The sequence below is a fragment of the Falco peregrinus genome, chromosome 14, assembly GCF_023634155.1.
Source record: "Falco peregrinus isolate bFalPer1 chromosome 14, bFalPer1.pri, whole genome shotgun sequence".
Lineage (NCBI taxonomy): Eukaryota > Metazoa > Chordata > Aves > Falconiformes > Falconidae > Falco > Falco peregrinus.
Genome location: NC_073734.1, coordinates 10975853 through 10998419, shown reverse-complemented (window position 1 = coordinate 10998419; position 22567 = coordinate 10975853). Strand labels below are relative to the sequence as shown.

General features: G+C 35.8%; 1 protein-coding gene across 2 annotated transcripts in view; it reads left to right on the top strand.

Moving 5' to 3' along the window:
- Window positions 1-22567, top strand: part of CDH8 (cadherin 8) — a 137211-nt gene that overhangs the window by 20634 nt on the left and 94010 nt on the right. For both annotated transcript variants that reach the window (XM_055819041.1, XM_055819042.1), the window contains exon 2: window positions 18665-18959. In XM_055819041.1, the coding sequence (XP_055675016.1) occupies window positions 18665-18959 (295 nt within the window). The remainder of the gene's footprint in view (window positions 1-18664; window positions 18960-22567) is intronic.

The window sequence follows — 22567 nt, the reverse complement described above, 5'->3', positions numbered from 1 at the left end:
GTAGCTTTATTATAAGGAACAATTTGCTATATCACAGCTGGCCATCAGTGAGGCATCGTAGACTTAATTCCATAGATGGCCTTCAGTGAGGCATTGCCTGATTCATTCTGAGCTGAATGGTGCCAGGGCACATACTTGCTTACTGAAACAATGAGAATTGTTTTATGTCTATGCATATTTGTGTGTGAGCACAGCTTATTTTTTCAGGCTAAAGAGAAGGACTATTGACCACAAACTAGAGCCTCTGATTTTATAATTAGAAATCAATTGGGCAAAGCTTAGTTTTGTGTATGTGACCTCTTCCCATGACTGTATCCCAGAATGTTTTTTTCTTGATATGATTTGCTTAACAATTTTATATCAAGAGCTAATCTATTTGCAGAATCAGTTTGAAACACTAAATTACCTGTGTGCTTTTGGTGGCTACACAGATAAAAGTTTAACCAACATGGAATTACCTGAATGGTGTTTTTGTAATTTACATTTGAATCTCACTGTTTATTTGTTTTAATTAAAAGCTGTCACAAAACTTATTGGCACTGCAGAGTTACATTGACTTTGGTAAGGGCACGGCAGGGCCAATTACATCTGGAGTTTATATTGTTCATTTGTGTCCACAAGGAGGGTAAAATGCAGCTGAACTGCGTCATGCCAGACAGATTGCTAAAAGACATTTACTCAACTGATCTGGCCACCATGGGCCAGTGTGGTGGTGTGGATTCATTTCTGTCCTGATTGCCATGGTGTTTGAGAATCCTCAGGTGGCACAGATGCAGCATTTCCTCTTCCACTTGCTTTCTGGTATTGTGCACTATGAGCTTTTCAGCTCTCTAAAAAGAAGATATCTGTATTTAATTCCAATGACCTTCAAATTCAGGGGTGGGGGAATGGTACCCAACAATCTGGTTTTTTTCCTGGAAAGTAAACTGTAATTTGCAGTAGCCCACATTCCGTATTCCATCTAAGTTTATAGTATAGGGAGTACTGAATGTAATGTAATGCCACTATTGCTCTTTTTCCAGTATGGACAGTGCTTGATCTTAGCCAAATGTAAATGTAAAAACAAAACAAGGTAATGCATAAAATATGTTGCTCTTTTTTTCTGGTTAAGTTTATGTTGGGAATGGAAAGCCCTTTCTATGTTAAAGGGGAAATTTCTAATTAATAACTCAGTAAAATCGTTTTGGGACTTTTAATCCACAGTAATGAATTTATTGTGGTGGTGACATCTTCTGTTCTGGGGGAGCAGGAGCCAGGAATTTTTTTTTATTTTTTTTTTTTTTTTTTGTCTGAGATCTCATTATCTGTGCAAGCTTATTATTTACTACCCCATAGTAATACTATTTTGAAATATGCAAGTATCTGAGATTTGTGGTATGATAGGTCTGAATTGAGTTGGATCTAAGTAACTGCAGACGTGGCTGGTTTCATCTTTATCAGCTTATCTAAGCTTTTGCACTTAAAGGCTTCTGTCAGTTCAAAGCACAGACACCGCGTGGTTGAGCAGAGCTAAATTATGGTTGCACTTCTTAGCCTTTCAAAAATAACACTAATTTAAGCTCACATACTACAGAACTTGAAGGAGTTTAGATATGCATCAAGTAAAAATTTCTTTCCATATTTATAATTACAGGGAGGCACAAAAAAAATAAATCAGTGTTTGAAGTTTAATTTTAGTGTTCTCAAAAATACTTTTTCTTTCTATGTGAACAAATATGATTTGAGTTCTTCCCCCATTCCATTCCTTAAAATCAAGAGATTACTAAAATATAAATCAAAATTTAGCATCAAAGAGCAACTTTGTCAATACAGACATTGGAGAGATTCTTAGAATGTTGGAATAATTACAAGATTGGGTTTCTGTTCAGCATAGGGATAGACAAAAATTTGCTACTACGTATCATAATGAGATATCCAAGTACATTTCTCCCTTTGGAATGATGGGAGAGTCTACTAGTGCAGCATACATAAACAGTGGGATTTTTTTATCTTGAGTTTTGTTTTGCTTGTATCTGCATTTTTCATAGTTTGTACTTAAGCTAGACATCATGGCATATTCAGAGGAAAGTTGGTATCCTTTCTGTTGATTGCACTTCTTGAAAGGGCAATAATATGGACTGCTTCGTAAATAAATAATTTCAAAGAGAGCCTCAAAAATTAGGACTGGAGATTTCCAAAAGCTGGAGCAAACTCAGCCTGATTTATTTGTTAGTAAAATATATACAAAGCAATAATAGAAAGAGCTGTGCACAGGAATGATTTGGTTTGCACATCAAAACTTTTATTGCAAAATCCTTTGGCCAAGTTAGGATCCATGAAAGATAAGCAAGAAGAAATTATTAGGAAGAGACTGTTGAAGAACTAAGAAGGTATTGGGTCTAATCATGTCTTTTCCTTTCCCAAAACTCAATCTGTCAGCTTTCAGGCATGCTTATGCATTGACCTTTTGCCTTAGGGTTAAATTTATCAGGCTTCTATATGGTATTTGCTATTTATGAAAACTTGACTTTCTTCATAATGATATCCTGTACAGGACGAAAGTATGTTTTGAAAAAAAATAATTTTCTGGTGCCTGGAAAAAATAAGCAATTAGATCCACTGTTATATTTGTGACTCAGACTAGGCTGAAGAGCAGAGGAAAGAGACCAAGTCCAGGGAATTGCCTGCAGTGCCTTACAGATCAATCAGGTGGCACCAGTAGTGACCCTGTCCAAGGGATCATTGATCTACAATGGCCCCTGTCATCCTTTCCTTTGGTGCAGATGGTTTGCACATCCTAGTCAGCAGAGTACTGGCCAAAAATTTCAGATGGGTGTTAGATACAGCAACAAGATACTCCTTTATGCACAGTACCCCCAACTAATGTAAAGGGTAGGGAAAAAAGAAGTGGGGGAGAAAGCAAAAGTTGTGAGATTGGTTTGACTGAACATCTAGGGCTTTGACATGGTGGGATGACCCTGTCACTTCCCTGTCTCTGAGCACTGCCAGTTGTGCGAGTGGCAGGAGCTGATTGTGCCTGTCCATTTCAGTGGTAGACCTTGGCAGTGCCTTCACGTTCTTTTGGACCATGACAACATTTATGTGATTAATAGAGATTCTTTACTGGGGGAAAACAGTGTCTTCACAGGTGAAATGTTTGCATGGACCTGTGAGTAACTGGAAGGGAATTTGGTCACAGGGAATTCGAGGAAACTAAGAGAACACAGTATGTGGATGTTTATCATCCTGTGATATAGTTCCATGACTTTCACTATAAAGTACAAAAAAAGTTTAAATAATTAAAAGGTCTTTCCAATTCCTACACAAGTTAAGAAGTGCTCTCAGCAGGTACCATAAATGTGGATTTTACCTCAGTTGTAACTCATCCTGCTGTGATGACTTATTCACATTTTGCAGGCAGCTGCCACATCATAGGTGTGATGTCCTGTATCGCAGAAGCACAATAATTTTGTTCATTAGGATATACTAATCAGAGATATCTTGATCTGTATAATTCAATAGCATGATCTAAGGTCTGATTTTAGAGATATAATATGTACTAGGTGAATGATTACAATGATCACTTAGCTTCTGTTAATTTGAAGTCTTTAAAGCATTCAATAAAATGAGTGTTTGCTGTCCACCCCTGAGTAGAATGCCAATTCTTGTTTATAACATTATAAAGTTACAAAGAAAGTCCAATAATTGCCTTCAGCAGGGTCATTTGCATTATTTCTGCATAGTAATTACATGAACAATAGGTTTTCTATACCTAAGAGCAAAATATATGTTGATCTGTATATACTGAAATATAATCACAGCAAATATATTCTAATTATGTTGGTGATGCTGCAGAAGTAAAGGCACAGTAGAAAGCTGTTCTAATATCTACAGCATGAGTCATAGCATAAAAGCACTAAAACATTAAAATAAAGCTAGTTCTAATGGGGAAAATAATTAAATTATTATAAACAATGGGAATGAAATGGCTTTATTTTTGTTGGAAGTAAAGGTTTAATTGGAGGATTTGTGTTGGCAGCAGGAATGGTTTTGCTTTTAAAGCAAATAAGAATTTAATTCTTGAACTTGAGTGCTTCTTCTGAGCTGAGTGAAAGATACTTATTTCATGCACAGTTTTGAAAGTTTTGGAGAAAAGATACCTCTGTGTCACTCCAAATAGAAAGTTTTGGAATATCAAAAAAATGTTTTGGGCTAGGCATAGTATCTTTATTATATGAAAAACAAACCTCTAATATAAAAAAAAAAATAAAGGGAAGCAATGGTTTACTTTTCAAATGTATTAAAAAGTTAAATACTTTAAAAGAATGAAATTAATGCATATACAGGCATAACAAGATTTTGGAATCTAAAATATCACTTAAGCATTCTTGTCATGAAATGTTCAGAAAAAAATACTGCATTGGTGTTTTCCCATACCTATATTTGTTTCCTAAATCACCTTTTCAGTAAAATGCAAGTGGATGGTTGAAGTGAGTGTCACTGAGTCATCGTTGTCCAAAAAATTAGAGGTGAAAAAATACATGCAGGTACAAGGGCAAGGCTGGTAGTTTGGGTATTGCTTCTTAGTGGTCTTGGGCAGCTATCCTTAGGACCTTCAGCTATTCAGCTTGTTCTGAATATTGGGCCTCTTTATTCTGTGACTCTGTTTCCCCATCAGCAGAATAGGAAAAAAAATTTTTGCTTTGAAATGGTGTAGTGACGGTCCTACCATTACTGTGGTGACACATTGAAATTGTGGATTAATGTACATGATGGCCAAGTATTAATTGTTAAATAATGATAACATTACCTTGATTGTAGGAAGACAAATAAAAGGTTATCTCTAGTTTGTGCAAAGCTGTGAGTGAATTGCTGATATTCAAGATGTGTGATCGCTCTCAGCGTTGCGCCCCGGGGCTGAATGACACAGCCAGTTTGATGATGACTGTCTTTGCTTGGGCTATCAATATAAAGTGTCACCTCTAGAAGAGAATCAGGTCAGAAGACAGCTTTAGCCACAGGGAGTAAGAAGAAATGAGCTTGGCAGTAAGATTCCGGGCAGAATAAATAAGGTTTGGGAGTATGCTTAGCAAAGAAATACACTCACTATTGAATATAATGAGATCCAAATCAGGTAGTACTTGTGGACAGAAAAACACCAACAAAAACATGAGGTTTTCTATTGATCTCATATTCTGTATCCATTCATTTAGGTATCACCTGCAGTCAAAGAAGCTATTGAAATCTGTGTTATCTTTGCAAACAACTTGTGGGTCACCTTTCAAGAATGTAATTCCTTGTATACTCCTTGATTTTTAACTAGCTGGTATTCTAATTTTTCTCATGCCGATCTCTCAAAGAGCTTCTTCCTATCAAGCAACTCCCCCATCCCTTTGATGGTGTGGGACTGCTTCTCCAATGTTTGTCCACACAGGCTTAAAAATTCAGTAATTGTCAATCTCTTGTAGACAGAAAAAAGAAAGAAAATGTATTTCTCAAATATAAAACTCTCCAAGTAACCCTTAAAGTGAATATTATCACAAGTACACATAGATTGTTAGGGGCTTTTTCCTTTTTTTTGCTTTAGGTATTTGTAAGGCTGTGCTTTATTTGTCTTTTATAACAAAAACAACAACACACACACAAAAAAAAAAAAAAAAAAAAAAAAAAGAAAGAAAACCACAACCAAATAACCTAAAACCAAACATATTGTCATCAATGAACTGGCATCTGGAAGTTAAATATTCTCAACTTCATTTTCTGTGGCAAGATTTAAATTGCCTAACAGTCATGTAACTTTTTTCCTATGTGTTTTTAGGAGCCATATGCTTGGTATTTATTTCTTTTTTGTTTCTTCCTGCTTTCCCATTACTTTACTCTAGATATTTCTATTTTGTGGTTGTTTATATCCTCCAAACTGGCTGATGTTTTGGTTTTGACTTTCACTACCACTATCCCTTTGGAACATATCTTAGCAAATAGAAGAAAGCTGAAATATGAGGATTTTTTTTTCCTGGTGACAATGTAGCATAATTCAGATGGAGGCTTTTTACAGTCTTTTCACATTTTCTGTGTTATCCATCACCTGCTCTGCATGATCTCATTCCTTTTTATTGGTAAAGGACAGATGTCAGACTTCTAACTATTTAACTCTTATATTGAAATTCTTTTTCATGGTATAAAGAATAAGTACAGTGTATATAATACAACATCACTACTATCTTCAATTCTGGCTTGCAAATATACATTCTGTTCAGGTCTACAGAAGGACTGAAATTAATGTAGTGTTCATCTAAACAGAATTGGACTGAGCAGAGACTGACCATGCTGGCAAACAGCACACAAAGGTTTAAAGTTACAGGTCAATTGTAAGAAATCCATGGTATTTGCAAGTCCAGAAGTGGAACCGAATCTTTACATGGTGATTTCCAGCAATACTTATTTACACTACAATCTCCATGAGTGTGACTCACATGTAAGGGACTGTTCATGACCTATTTGTAACAATTGACAAACCTAAGAGTTTGCCAGTCTGGATTCTTTGAGACTTGGAACTGTTTGTTAAACCTGCAGATCAATAATATATGAAACAACAGCAGAATATATGGCTTGCTCAGGGACTCTGCTTTTCTTATGAATTTCTATCCCATACAGGCAATGTAGGTGTTGCAGTCCTCCAAAACTTCTGTGTGTTTTCTCTTTGCCAGATTGAAATTGCTTGGGTTTTGTGCTGGCAAAGAAGGGCAGGGTTATGTTCTAACTAATTATTTTTTTCTTTAAAATAATGCTGAAACTTCTACTATTATCTCACACTCTCATAGCACATATGGAAAAGGAAAAGGAGATGGGAGAATTCATGGGGCTTCCCTGTTTAGCCACCTTGCTAACATCGATGCTGTATAATCAGAAGTAGTTATGCACCAGACTGGAGAAAATTATGGCTCCAGGCATTCTTGTCCTGTGGGCTTCTGTCTTTTTCTGAGAAAAGCTACCTGTTAGTGGAATTGGCATAGTTGAGACAGGGAATTATGGTCCCACTGATAAAAATACACAAACTCAGAAACCAATTGTGGTCAGTGGTGAGATATTAAATATGGCTTTGAATTTTTAGTATGGGTGGGGAAAAAAGTTTGGTTTAATCATGCTGATTGTGATATTTGAGTAGGCATGATCCTGATTTGTGTCAAAACAGAGTTAACATTTGATAAGCCAAGATATGTTTAACTGTATCAAGTTTTGTGTCAGAATATCTGTTACAGAACTGAGCAACAGTGCGTTTATACTGCTAATATTTTGTTGAAGAATGTGATACAGCAGATTATCTTTTCAGTTAACTTGGCTATCAATGTCCATTTACATACCCAATGATCCCATCTCCATAGGCAAACAAAATATTCCATCTCCTATATCCTAAGTAAATGTGAAAAGGCAGCTTTACTGACTTGATAAATAATCTCAAATATTTTACTTTACTTCAAGGTCTTGCTATTTTCAACACTTTATTATCTCACAGTCAGATAATTGCTGATCTCATTATTTATCTAGTTTGTGTGAAAATCAGTTATACATGACCTATTAGTTATCAGAAAAGTATAAAAAATAAGCTTGTAGGTTAGGGGTAAATTCTGAATTTAGTTGGACTATAAATTATGGAGTCATAATCCAAATTGATAACTAGATGTCAGTTGTGATTTTTTGTCTTTTTGGGGGGAGTTTGTTTGGTTCTGTATCTTTATTCTTTACATGTTTCAGATAAAGAGTTTTGTCTGGCGTGCTTTGAAATTTGATACAGGCTCCTACTGAGTTCCTTGGTCTTATATCAGATCCCGAAACCATTAAAACTATTAAAAATTCAAAAAAAAAATTTAAAATACCATTTTTGGACTAGAAATTTATGCAAGAATTCAGCCCCATTTTTTCCATGAGTTTGAATCCTACTGAAGCCGTAAGTGGTAATTGTAGAAATTAGCCAATGTCTTAGAAATTAATTTCTAAAATTATGTACTTTGGGTTCATTCTTCCTTGTCCCTCTTTCAGAAGAAAGGTAGGAGGGGAAAAAGCCACTTGGTATTTCACTGTAAGCAGAGGACAGTGAAGTAAGCTCAGTGAAGGTTGCAGCACAGATTATAACAGAGTCCTTGTGCCAACAAGGACCTCTATGTGTTACTGTATTACAAGTAATTAATAATCATTATTTATAGATGAGTACTGAGTCTGCAGTTGTCAGCTGCCCAGCTAACCAGCTGTCATTTGTTTCTCTCAGTAGAGTTTTCAGATAAATAGCAGGAATGTACATTTGATATTTGGATTATGTGTCATTCTTTTACCTAGAGTATGAATTGGCTCATTCAAAAACTTTAGTTCTTAATATTATACCTCTTTCTCATATTTTTAAAGTTTCAGTGGTTTTCCTTCTTTTTCTCCTGAGCCCTTCCAAAAGGTACCTGAACTCATTTATTAGAAAAACCTCAGCAATGCCCTTGGAGATCTTCAAGGATCTCCCTTATGCAGCTTTTCCCTCCTTTGATGTTCCTTTTATGGCCATTATATTTTCTAGGGGGCAACCTAATAATCAGTTCTTCGGGGGGACTACGTGTATTGTTTGAGAAGAGGTCCTGAGAAATCATAATGTTTCTTTGCCTCTTAACTTCAGTCTATTGTGTATCATGCATCTTCTCTGCTGCTCGCAACCCCAAAAGATATTAATACATGATGGCTGCTCACCTCTCTTTCTAAGAAGAATGTCCCATTAGAGAAACGCAAAGAACAGCTGAATGGTGAGAGGACCATATGGGGTTTTGGCTGTTCTGTGCTCACAGAGTGATACGAGCACTACCAAGCTTGTGTGGGTAGAGAAAACTGACAGTGATTCAACCGTCATTAAATTAGTACAGATGTCTCCTGCAGCCTCCCACAGTAGTTTTCACCATGAGCTCAGACGATTTGTATAAAGGTCTAGACTAAATCATTGCTAAGTCTGTATGGATTCTGGCTGTTCTGAGATTGACATATGTTACACACTTACAGTTTTTGTGATACTGATTTGTATACAATTTGTCTGTATTCGTGCTGAACCAGGGTTTCTTTTTAATGGGACATTGACCCCAAATTTTGCATGTTTTGAAACACGGGCAGCTTAGGTGTTTACAGCTAATGACATAAATACTCCAAAATGATGCCCACGCTTATACTCACAGCATTGCTTTTTCCGACTTGGAAACAGGTCAGGTTATCTGATATGCCAAAGAATGTAGTAATTCATATGCAGACTAAAGTCTCAGGAATAACTGAGAAAGGGGACTGCAGGACTCCACACAAGTTGCTTGACAATCAGAGGTAATAACATTAATAAATATCAAACCTTGCTGGATTTGGCACAGTTGTTTCTTTCTGCATATTTAATATTGTCTGTGTGTAATGGTTTGTGTTCTCTGTCAATTCTTTGAGAAAAGCATTAACAAAGGCAGAAGCTATGATCTCTCTCTAGTGGTTTAAAAAAATATTTCAAATTTAATGGTATTGCAAATTGATCGCATTATGAGAGACGTAACCTTTGCAAGTGAGTTTGAAAGAAATTCACAGGAATGCATGACTTAGTGGAAATGCATGGGAAATTACATTAGGAAGCTTTGAAAACCACACAAGTGATGTGACAAATAATTTTTTATGAAACTGTATGAAGTCATAATAACTAGTTTCAACCAGGTTCTTCTGAATAATTTATAATTCTGCACGAGTTATCACTAATAAACATCTAACTGCAAGAAAATGGCAAAAAATAATCAAATTATCCTCATGTTGTATGTACTTATTCTGATGTATGACACTGATGTTACTATGTAACTGCAAGCATGGTAACTGAAGAACTAATGTTTCGTTTGACATCTCATAAGGAATTTGCTTTGTAGCATTTCTTAGCTGTGTTTATTTCCACATTCCAAGTAACTTGAAAAACATTTCTAGTAAGAAAAAAATTATACTGCACCCATGTGCACAGTTCACAGGTTACTGTAAGTACTCTAAAGTTATATTGTCACATATAAGCAGATAGTTCATAAGATAATCAATATGTGAGTACTCACAACTTAATTTTTTAGTTTTCTTTATTTCACTCTGTTACCTTCTCAACGGTTTTCAATTTTAGCTCAAAGCTGGCTGCGTAGCTGATGTTTATATTTCTGCACTGTAGATGTGTTTGACAGCCAATTGCTAGAAAAGAGCCTTCTATTTGCACTGCCAGCTTTACACATCATGTGGTTTTAGACAGTACTTGCTTCCTTATGTTCAGACATGGAAGTCTGCTAAGCAGTCAACTTTGATAAATTACCCTCAAAAAAAGGTATTTTAATGTTTTCAGGTTTGTTTTATTAAATATTATTAAATAACAGAAGGCATTAAGTAACAGAATGCATTCTGCATGGATTTGAAATTCTTTTATTAGAAGGAAGACAGGTTAAATATATTATCACTGGGTTCCTCCTCATCATTGTGAGCAAAGCATGATCAGAAGCCAGGGTTGTAAAAGCAGCTGAAAAAAAGAGCCTTGAAGGATTGTAAAATTGTGACAACTTAAATATGCTTAAATAAATAGAAATATCTTGTCACCTTTGACCACATTGGCCTATTGTACTTCTTTCTGCCTTTGCTGATCTAGGCTATAGCTTGTCTAGTTTGACAGATTTTGTAAGCAGCTTCCAATTTACTGCTGCGGGTATGTAGTGATTAACTTTTTTATTCCTCTTCTGCAATCCTAAGAGTATGTATTATAAGATATTGCTCTGACATGCACTTGAGAAAATAATTTGAAAAGCACAAAGAGGTCTTAGTGCTCCAGTGTAATGTACTCTGTGCCTGAGAATGAAGCCTAGCAAGTTATAATAAGCTTTTAAAGAGGAAAGGAAAAATACAGTTCAAACAACATGGAAGAAAAGCTCAGAACACTGTGAATAAGATGATGATTATTAAAGGAACAAAAGAGAAGGATTTGGTGTATAGGAGCTGCCAGACTTGTGGCTAGCACATTGAATGGGAAATTCTTGTGGCTTATGTTTTTTTACAGCCTTCCCCATCTTTTGCCTATATTGAGGAAGGAGCAGCAAGAGAGTCTCTGCTGGCAGTAAAATTGAAAGCCAAAAGGGAACACTTTTGAAGTTGTGTTGGGAGACTTCACGCAATCTTACAGGTAGTAGAAACTGCAGCATAGTTTGTGTCCAAGACTGACAAGATAGAGGAGAGAGTAAATGATTTCACTGCTATTTTACCAAGTTGGGAAAAGTGACAAGTGCAGGAGGCACTGTTAATTATAATGCCTGAAGCACTGGAATTGTTAATATAAGTGCTTGACTGCAAACAGTAGGAGGTGACAGACGGATACTTTCCCCCTCCACCCAAACCCCCCCCCCCCAAAAAAAAAAAACAAACACAAAACCAAACCCAAAACAACAACAACAAAAACCAACACAGAGGAGAGAATATGTTTTACAAGACTAACACTGCATGCAATTTTTGAGGCTCTCTATATCCAGCTTTCAGATCTCCTGTGGTGAACCACAGTATACTATAGATGAAATAATAGAGAAGTAAATGAGATGGGAAAGGAGTTGTCTTTGGCAACACGACACAACTTCGTTGCACGTTTCCAAGTATCAGAAACAGTTGGGTTAAAAAATCAAGACCTTTTTACAGGAGCAGTGTCTGCTGGAACATAAGAAAGGAACAGCAGTCTGGGTTGAGAAATAGTTACATGAACTCCAAGCTAGGCAGAAAGCCAACTACAAAAAGGTGTCAGCCATCTGAGGCCACTTAACACAGGACACTTGGGCGTTAAATAGCTGCAGAAAGCAGTGACTAAAGGCAACAGTCCAAGCTGTGGTGGGACACAGGTCATATGTGGTGGCCGTGTTCTCAGGACAGAAGGGAAGACAGATGGTATTCCCAAATGGAAAGGGCCAAGGCTAGAACTAGGAAAACAGAAAGCTTTAGCTATCTTCTGGCTTAACATAAGGATTCAGAAGAAGCAAGATACATAAGAAATATATACAGAAAAATCAACCTGAGACCATGCTTTGGAATGAAGATAGAAAAGAGTAGAAACAAATTACCTGGTCCTTGTTGCGATCACAGCCCCTGAAGATGAACTTGTGACTGTGGATTTGGGGAAGACTTTGCATGTGCGGACATGTTTTCCTGATTCCTAGCTCCCCTGGCAGGCAGAAAAAAAATTTGTGAAACAACACTGGCAATACATAACAATTCTAATTAAAAATTAATACTGTGATTAACTGGAGATAAATATGTAGAGCTCTTTAGGAATGGCTTGGGTAGTCCTATGGGCTGGACTGTTTTTCCTAATATATATCTTTGTGAGACTAAACATGGGTTTATCTCTTCCTCTGTTCATCCCATCTGTAAAAACAAGTGTATCTATCTCTTCTCCCAAGACACTGAGTGAAAATAGATATAAATTATTAATTCAGACTGGTGAGGAAGGCAATACATGACACGTACAGAAAGGACCAATGGTGCTCTAACCAGGAATGACTTGGATCAGGGTTCAGTCACATTCCTCAGCTCTTTTCTTGCATCAGTTGGTCATAATCAGTGAATTAGAACAAACAGATAGTTAGATCCAATCTTGTCTCCAGTTTTTTAAAAGCAGTTCACTCTAGTGTATTATGATACCAAAAGGTAAGCAATGGAAAGCAGTTTGTGCACAGTTGCAGCATGAATATAAACAGAGACAAAATTAGCAAATCAAATAGAATAAAAAAGCAACAGCAAAGAATAAACAGAAACATAAAAGAAGCCATCTGGAATCAAAGATACTCAAATGACATGGTAGGAAACTGAGGCAGACAAAAGCAGAGATTATGTTCTTAAATGAAAGTGTTAGGGATATTATTGCTTTAATTCTCTTTGAATATGGTTGTGAAACTGCAGCTGAGAAGTGTGAGCAGTAATGTCTTTTGACAGTTACTCTAGAGGCTTCCAAGTTACATGATTCTCATATCTTAAATGAAACCTTTGTCATCCATGGACATGTCTGTTTCCTTTCTGAATGTGTTCCAAGTACTGACATTATGTCAGGTACATCAAGTCTGTGCCCCAATTTGTCATTACCCTGAATAATAATGCAGAATATTTGGTTTTCTTCTTCCCCCATTGTGCAGCTATAATTCCCATTACTAGAGATGGGATCAGCCTATCCATGGAGAAAATGAAAGAGTCTATTCAATTGAAATTACATTCACTTTATTAATTCTGCGTTGTGTGCAAATGAATTGAATCTATAATAGTTTAATTATGAATGGCTTTTTAAATTGTGGGTCATCAATAAACGTGCTCATTTTCCATTATGTGTCAGAGCATGTCAACAATACACACAGAAACCTTCTGTAACACCTAATGATGTTCATATTTTAGGGAAAAAAAACCACCCTGCCAAAGTCACATACAGAAAGAATCATATGATGAGTCAGGTGCAGTACAGTTTTTTTGAAAGCACTGATATATGTATAAACGATTGTAAAAGTCACTAAAATCCTTCCATGATTTCACAAAATTAGCTATAGCTTCTTAGAACCCAGCAGTTTTGGAGAAGAGTCACGAAAGCTGAAAATTCTGTCTCAAAGTTCATTAAATGGGGTCTGCCTCATAAATGAGAAATATTATTTCAAAGCACAGTTAAATAATAGAAGAACCTGGAGCATTAGGAAAATGTTGGTGTGTTGTGTGTATATCTGCATAACATCAGGTGAAGATTGGTGATGCACTAGTTAATCCCTTAAAAAAAATTCCAGAGTTAGAATGTAAAAGAATGATGCAAATTTTAAAATGAAGTTTTAAGAGCAGATTATACATTTTCCCTTGAAACAAGTAAGGGGTAATTCCCTTGTAATTACACAAGGATGAATTAATTACTTTCTAACAAACTTAAATAAAAACCCAACTACAGAATGCTGCCTTGTCTTCTCTTAATTAAAAATGTGCAGGAGCATTTTCATAATATGCAGATTTCCCCCCTCTTGTGATTTATTGACATATATATACCTTTTCACTAATATGAGGAAATTGGGGTTACAAATCCTCTCTTTCACAATGCATATTGTTACTGGCTAGTCTGTATCAAGTTGTACATCAACACCACGCCTGGAGAGGACTTGGACGTGCCTAATCCCACTACAAAGGGCAGTCAACAGCTTTCTGCTAGTGCTGGGCACAGACCAGACCCAAGTGCATTATGTATTTCCCTGATGGTGAACACATGGCTTGAACATGAAATTCATTGCGCTGAGCAAGCTGTTGTTTTGACTACTGATGATTTGCCAGGTAGCTGACTGAGAGCAGGTGAGATGGGTTCCATCTGCAGAAGATACTCACCAATCTTTCTGCATACTCAGAATTTCAAAAGCACTTCCCAAACCTAGCTTGGAGCTTCTTCAGCCTTCGTCCACACATTAAGTTCTTGGCTGCATACGTAGTTTTGAAGTAAGTCTTTGTTAAGAAAATGTGATTAAAAATGTGATGAACAAATACCTGTGGAATGGAAGAATTTAGTACCAGTGTAACGTGCTCATGTATTTGTTTTTTTACTGCAGAGTAGTACTTTTACATCTACAGCATATAGAGTCTCCTTGAATGAGTTTCATCCACGCAATCTCTCTTGCACTGATTGTAATTATGCATTTTTGTAATGTATTTATGTGGGAGACTATAAATATATGTTATATATTTGAATAGTGTGTTGGCAGTACTTTTAAGTATGCATCTGTTATTAGTGAAAATAATGTTAGTTTTGTGGAAGTACGCTGTGTATGCTTTTACCTATTAATACTGGCTTCTTTGGTTATCATCTGTATTATAACATAGAATTGCAAAGGAAGTAATAATAATTAGAAACTGCAGTGTTCAGAGGGTTCATTCTGGATGAAATTCATTTTTTAGGAACGGACCTGTGCGAGGGCTGCATGGGAGCCATTAGTAGGGTATGAATACAAGGCATCTGCATCACCATTAAAACTAGGAAAGGATCCAAAACCTCTCTTGTTGCCGTAAATCCAGGCATGGAATTGGGTGATGGGGTTGCATCTGCTACTTTAAAGAAGAGAGATGGTTGAATTTATAGCCCCACAGCCAGGGCAGTGGTGGAGGAAGAAGATTTCACTTCCTTTGAAGTCTGATTACCTGAATCTCATGCAATGGAAGTGAGTTGAACATGATTAAGTTTTCCAGTAAACACGCTTTTCTGTTTGTTTTGGGCTGCTGTCTCATAGTGGGACATAGGGGCTAGCTATAGGTGTCTCCTTATTTAAATAGAATTTTTTTTACCTTTCTCAATATTTTTCTGAAAAATAAGAGGTCAGCTTTCAAGCACAGGCACAACAAATGAAGCTACAGGTGTGGAAACCAGTTTCAAATTTACAACATTTGTCAGGCTTTTTCAGCAGAAACCGATATTCATTTATCATATTCATTATGCCTCTCTATCATTCACCTAGACCCTATATAATTATGTGTTTAATGATCTTTAACCTTCACATGAACACAGCTTGCTGAAGCTTGACGATTGCTGTAAATTATCATTCACATCTGGTAGAAGAGAGAAAATATTACTTGGAAAAAATACTGTGCTTTCTGGTCTGGAGTTTCACTTCAGCTCCATGATTTAACTTTGTAAATAGATGATGATGATGTAATCCTAAACCCAAACAATGAATTGATTTTGGAAAAATGGATATTTCTGTGAGTTATTTATTATAATATTTTGATATTATATTGTAAGAACTTCAAAAGCTGGAAAAGGTATTTTAATCTGTCAGTCTGAATGTTCATCTTTAAAAGTATACATATCATTTCTGTAAACACCATGTTTACAGCTTGATTTTTTATTAAAAACTAATAGTGGCAAAAATGATAGTAATTTTTTTTTAATCTTTGGGTAAAGGACTGATCTTCCACTAATCAGCCTCAGTTCCAAATTTAAGATTATAAAATGCTTCTAGCTCTTCCATTTTTTGTTTAATGTTTATCCCTTTATTTTATAGGGTTTCAAATACCAATATCTATTTGTTTCTTTTGATGCAAAGAACTTTAACTTATTAGAAGAAACAATTAATAGTAATCATAGACTTTATTTTGTTTTTACTGTTGGTATCTTACTAGCACTGTAAAGGTTTTATAGCTCCACATTAATTTATACCAGAACTGATTTATGAACGATAAATTGTGTTGAATAATATGGGTAAAATTTACACCAGAGATTATACTGACAGCTTCTCCTACTTATTATTAGCAAATAGCAAACTGGGAGATCTTTGAGCATTCTCAAGTATTTATATGGGATATCTACTTTATCCAGCCAGTGCTTTCTTAGAAATTCAGATTATAGTTTTCATTGTAAGGCTCTGTAGTTGGGTGAACTGAGATGTTCCCAATTGCTTTGCTGAGTTGTGTGTGTCCAGACAATGTTGTGATACATCACTGTAATTCAGTTATGGATATTCTGCTGAAATCTTCATATGCAATGTTAATAAAGTATAGATTTTATCCAGGGATCAAACAGGTGTTTAAACAATCTGTTTAAAACATAAACAGATTCTGGATTGATCTTGACAGGCTCTGGTACCCTAGAAATAATTTTTTGTGTTGCTGACACCTAGATTGATTATAGTTCTGCTTATAAGGACAATATCTTTAAGGCAAAAAATAAATAAAAATAAATGTATTAATGTGTCTTACTGAGCAGAGAAAACTGCAATACCAAACAACAGGGAAGTACTGTCAACTGATTTAGTATAGTTAATAAATGGCACTGATTGTTCTCAAGTAAAAGCTGATAGCAACTACAAAAAGAAAAACTCAGTTTTTGGAAAAAGGACTCAGCTGTCACTTGATGTCTGTATGTGCGCTCATGTGGGCTGGGTAGGAAGAGTCAACTGGATTGAGTCATTCATATTCACAGACAGTTCAAGTGCTTTTAGAAATTTGTTAAAACAATGATGTGGTGTTAGCTGGTGTGGTAATAAAGTGTTGCCCTGCAAAACACCGAGGGTGAAGTCACACCTCCTGTAGTTGGTGGGAGTTCTGCTGTTATTGCAAAGCAGAGAATACACTGGCGGCCCAAGATTTTGTATGTATAATAAACCAGATCATCTGGAAAATCAAACCTGACTGCCATTGTCCGCTGTGCTCATTGCAACAATTTGAGATTCCTTTTTTCTAAGGTGCTGTTAATGAGTTTTCTAAGCCCTTATTCCTGAACAGCTAATTTGCAGATATAACTGTATGTGAGTCATTATCTACTGAAAAACCTGCAGAGCCTGCTTGTGGTATGACATAAAAATCCACTTGTGTCTTGGCTGTAACTGGTGTTACAAGGCTTTTTTTCCACACCTGTATTAATATCCCAATACAGGTTCTTATATCAAATGACAATGCTGGCCCTAGCAACCCCTGATATCCATTGAAGAGTACAATGCATAACCAGCAACAATTTCTGTTGAACTGCCTGCTAAAAAATAAGCAAACAGGAGCAAGTCTAGTGGTAGTTGTAAGTCATGTTGCAGCTGTCCTAAACAGGTTGTACATATTTCCTTCAGACTTCTTGTGAGACAGAGGTAAATAATAATAAATGCAAGTTAGGTTTTTAATGACATGTTATTCACTTCTTATTGTTCATATTGTGTTGGACTTTATAGTAAATAGAATTTAAAGCACTATTACTGTATATTTAAATTATTATCCTGTATTTTTGAGTGTGTCAACCCTAATACATATGGTCCACCAATTGGTACACTCACCCTCACAAATTAAGAATTTGTGATGATAATCCAATATTTAATACTTGATTTTTTTGTGGGCTCAGAATCAATGAATGCCCTTTGTTTGTCTCCAGTGCTCTTCAGTTTAGGCTTTTAATTAACAAATAAAAAATCAAAGTAAAGAAGAATTCTATTTTTCCCATACTGTTTCAGATTATAATAATCTTGTGTTGTTTTTTGAAAAGCCAAATAGAATCTAATTTTTTTTTTCTAATGCAGCATTGAGGAGAATGGGAAGATGTGCGTGAGGGTGGTTTTAATATTTCTGGAAACTTGCTTTAACAAAGGTTGTTTGTTGGGTTTTTTTAGGGGAAATACTTTTAGAATAAATACCTTAGAATCCTTTAAGTTCTGCTAACAGCTGAGTTATGATATGGCTCTAAATTTCTGTGAATGCTGTCCATTACAACATTTGCATAGATGCCAGTGTTCAGCCTTTTTCAGTCACCTGAAAATAAGCTGAAAGTAATAACTAAAAAGAAAAAAATGGATTAAAATATCTATTACTGTTAATCCTTCATTCACCCTTTGATCTAATAGGTTAAGGACATTTTGTGCTTGTTCATTTTGGCTGATAATAGTTCTGAAGACATTTACATTTTAGAACAGGGATTCAATATATATATATATAACAGCTGCTTTTTAAATAGAAAGTCTAATTATGCCTATGATTACATTCACTTTTGATTAGTATGTATACAAATCCCTACTATCCTTGTGTATTCAAGCTGAGATGTGGATCACTGGTGCTAAGCTTAAAGTACAAAAGAATAGCTTGACAAAATGTATGGTTAGACCAATGCAAAAAAAAAAAATAAATCTGGGTGTAAATTTTGTCTCTAAAGTGCTTTTTTTTCCCTGTTTAGTTGCACACAGACCTGGATCCTGGCAGCAGCAAAATCAAGTATATTCTGTCAGGAGATGGAGCTGGAACAATCTTTGTGATCAATGACAAGACTGGAGACATTCATGCAATGAAAAGGCTTGACCGTGAGGAAAAAGCTGAATACACGCTAACAGCCCAAGCGGTCGACAGGGACACAAACCAACCTCTGGAGCCTCCTTCAGAATTCATTATTAAGGTTCAAGACATCAATGACAATGCCCCAGAGTTTGTTGATGGTCCGTATCACGCTACGGTTCCAGAAATGTCTGTTGTAGGTACGTATGTGTAAACATCAACAAACTTTGATTACTCACAGTTTAAACTGTGCCAGTATGCTGTTGAGTTGTTGATGAATAATAAGATATTTATTATGTTGTTAGCATTAATTTGCATATTTACAAATCTCTCCTTGGCCAAAGCTTTCATCTGCAGCACAATAGTGGAGTCCCTTAGTAGTAAGAAAATGACTAACAGATGTATTAATGTGTCTGTCTTTGTCCAACAACACTTTAACGGGTTGAATTTATATTCCCCTTATGATGCTGTACTTAGAGTATTGTTACTGAGAAGGATTTATCAAGATTTGTTCCAACATGACACTCTAATCCTATTGATATTTTGTTGATGTTTAATTATCTGTTTGTGTATTTTCATACACAGATGTAGCACTTGCAGTATGTTGATACATACTTATTTGTTTTCCTCTAAGTGCAACTCTAATCAGCCGAAAACATTGAAATGAATGATGCTCTGTCTGGGAATTGATGGTTAGACTCTAGAGTGGACTTAACCAATTAGCCATAGGATTTGTGTGGAAGATGGAAGGGGAAAACAGAGAAACCTCTGGAAAGAGATGGTGAAGAGGGAAATTAACTGTGTGAAAGCAAAGAAAAAGAAAGGAGTAGGAAATAATCTTCTTAATATGTTTTACTTATATTTATTATTTTTGCCAGATTAATGTGAATCTATTTTCTCATGGATTAATAGATTAGATTTTAATCTTTTTTCATAGTTTCTCCTGTGTTCTGTGTTTGCAAGTGTATACATCTCTACTTACAGGGGTACGTAATTATGTACTCAGGTCCTCAGTCCCTACTGACACAAACATATCGAGTGCAGAAGACCCGTAGCTGTCACTAAAGCAAAAGGGAAGTAAACCCATTAAACCAAAAGAGTCAATTTCAGAGTTCAGTATAAGCAAAGACATCAAAATCTGGCCATGAAATTCAGAGTAAATTCTAATGTGGTTTTTTTTTTTACTATTAGGTTGAGCATAACATGCTTTTCAGCAATTTGTCTACATCTGTCACAGCAAGATAATTGAAAGAATGCCAAGGCGCTTTGTAAAATAAAGCAGCACCCTATCAAAAAGTTTCAAAACCACCATTCTGTCTTATATAGTTAAAAAGAAGAGGAATGTAAGGAGCCAGAACCATCCTCTCACTCACATTCAGTACAATTAGTTGTACCAGGCCATTTTCAAATGTAAGCATGGTGTGCTGACTAGAAGGTGATACCCGAGCCTTCATTTTTTTAATCAACAATTCTCCAACAGATTTTCATATCTTGGTTGTATTGAATTGCTTGTGCCAAAACTGATATGTGAATTTTCAAGCCTGCACATCAGTTTTTACTAAAACATAGGTTTAATTTGTAAGTTGCTTTCAGTTACACAGCAGCATAAACATGATACGAACCTGCTTTCAGAATATATTTTTGCCAGGCTCTAGGCAATACAATGGCTAAATTAAGTAAAACAAAGGGAAAAAAATAAAATAAAGGAGGAAATAGGAGAAGGATGAAAGGAAATTGAAAGCAGTTAATCCTTATATGAACGGGACTTGTTTGGTATTCTAGGAAAAAAGAAAATGAATATATATTGAGACAAGGCTGCTTTAAAAGTAATTTGTATCGGTGCATATGAGCAATATTTATAAACCTTAGTAAAGATATGGCTTCTATCCAAGGAGTATTCACAGTGCAGAAGATGAGGGGAAAAAAAAAACCAACCCAAAACATTGACAGGAAACTAGTCAGAAGATCAGATGAATAAAAATCGAGTGAATTGGTTAACATGAGGTTTAAAAGATGGTGACAGTGCAATGAAAGCAAGAGAGGGGAAATGAAACATGAATAATTTCATTAATGAAAGATAGAGGAAGTGAAACAATTGGGAAAAGTGTTAGGGTGAAGCAGGGAGGGGGGAGGAAATGTAAAGATGGTCATGAGAGATGCATTAGAAGATAAAACTTCATCTGGGGAAACTTCACAGTAGGAGATTGTAGAAGAAATGACCAGTACCTGGACATAGATGTCAGGTTTTGGAACAGTGAAAAGCTCTGGCTTTTTGAGGATATCATTTCACTGTTTTCCCTAGCATGGTGGGGGAAAGAGAAGTAATTCTTCACTGAACTGCCTCGAAATCATGTAGTTCCACATTTTTACATATCCTTAGGCTGCATGGAAGAGTTTAGTCCAAAATGAGTTTATTCTAACACCACAAATACAGATAGAAAATTGTCATAGATTATCCAAGAGGTCTACCATTTATTACCTTTATTAGTGAAATTATGCCAGTTTTGCACATTTATCCCTTATGATGCCTGAACTTTGCATATTTTTCTATGTGACATTCCTAGGGGTGCACATTTTCAGGCTATTTCTGTGAGGAAGCACAAATATACACGCTTGCACTTTTGTTGAAAAACAAAACCTAATTCTAAACTGTCACCTCAGAACTCAGAGTATGTTTGCCATTGCATTACACGGGTCACAACTGACTGTAAAATCTGTGCAGCATATGCAGTCAAGTCTGCATTGCAATCTCTGCTGGAACCAATTTTCAAGGCTAGAAAGATGAAGATCAGACTGTTACCCCTTCGCTAATGTTGCTGTTACTGTTTCCTTCTGCCTTCCTCTTTTAACCTGCAGGTAGCAATATCAAGTTGTACTAAATCTCCATAAACTATTTTAAGTTTCTTTAAGTTTTGTTAGTCCTCTTAAAATTACTTTACTTCTCTATAATGTTTATAAGAAAACTGTCTCCTTTCAGAGTTCAGGGATATTTTTTATTTTTTGCCACACTAAGAGTATTTTACTTCCATTATTCACTTACTTAATTCTCCTTAAAGAGATCTCCACCCACTGCTAATTTCAGCCTTGACATTTCTACAACACAGCCATTACTAGTCAGTGTTCTTATGCAGGATAAAAGGTTCCACTAAATCTCTTCTTTCCTGAAAATCCTTATACAAATTCTGACTGCTCTGAAACAGAAGAGGAAGTCATATGTTATATATATATATATATATATATATATATATATATATATATACGTGTGTGTGTGTGTGTGTGTACACACACACACACAGAGTGTACTTATGTAATGGGGATGCTGGACAAGGTATTTTATTTTTGGACCTCTGTGGAAAGCAATGCATAAAATACAGATGAATGCATTAACCTGTCATTATTCTCTAATGTAATGTTGAGGTTTTAACCCAGTGTGATTTTCCTAATAGCTGTATTAGACACTGGTGTTACATTCCTTGCTGGAAGAGATGCGTTATATGAACGTCAGTGGTATTTTTGCATGACTGTCTAGGACATGAAAGACACATTATGGGGATGTGAAAACTGTGGTGTATGTACAAACCTTGTGTGTGTGATATGTATGAATGTGTGTGTATGCCAGTATATGAAATTATCACAAGTGCATGACCACAATCCGGCCTGTTAGATTTTTTTGTTACGTATCAGTGATATCTGGAAAGTCCTGCTTCGCTATTAAAACAAAAGAAAAGGATTTGCATGGCTTTCCTCCCACTACCTGGTGCAAAGACAATTAGTATTACACTGTGTTATCTCCGGTAGGAATGATGCT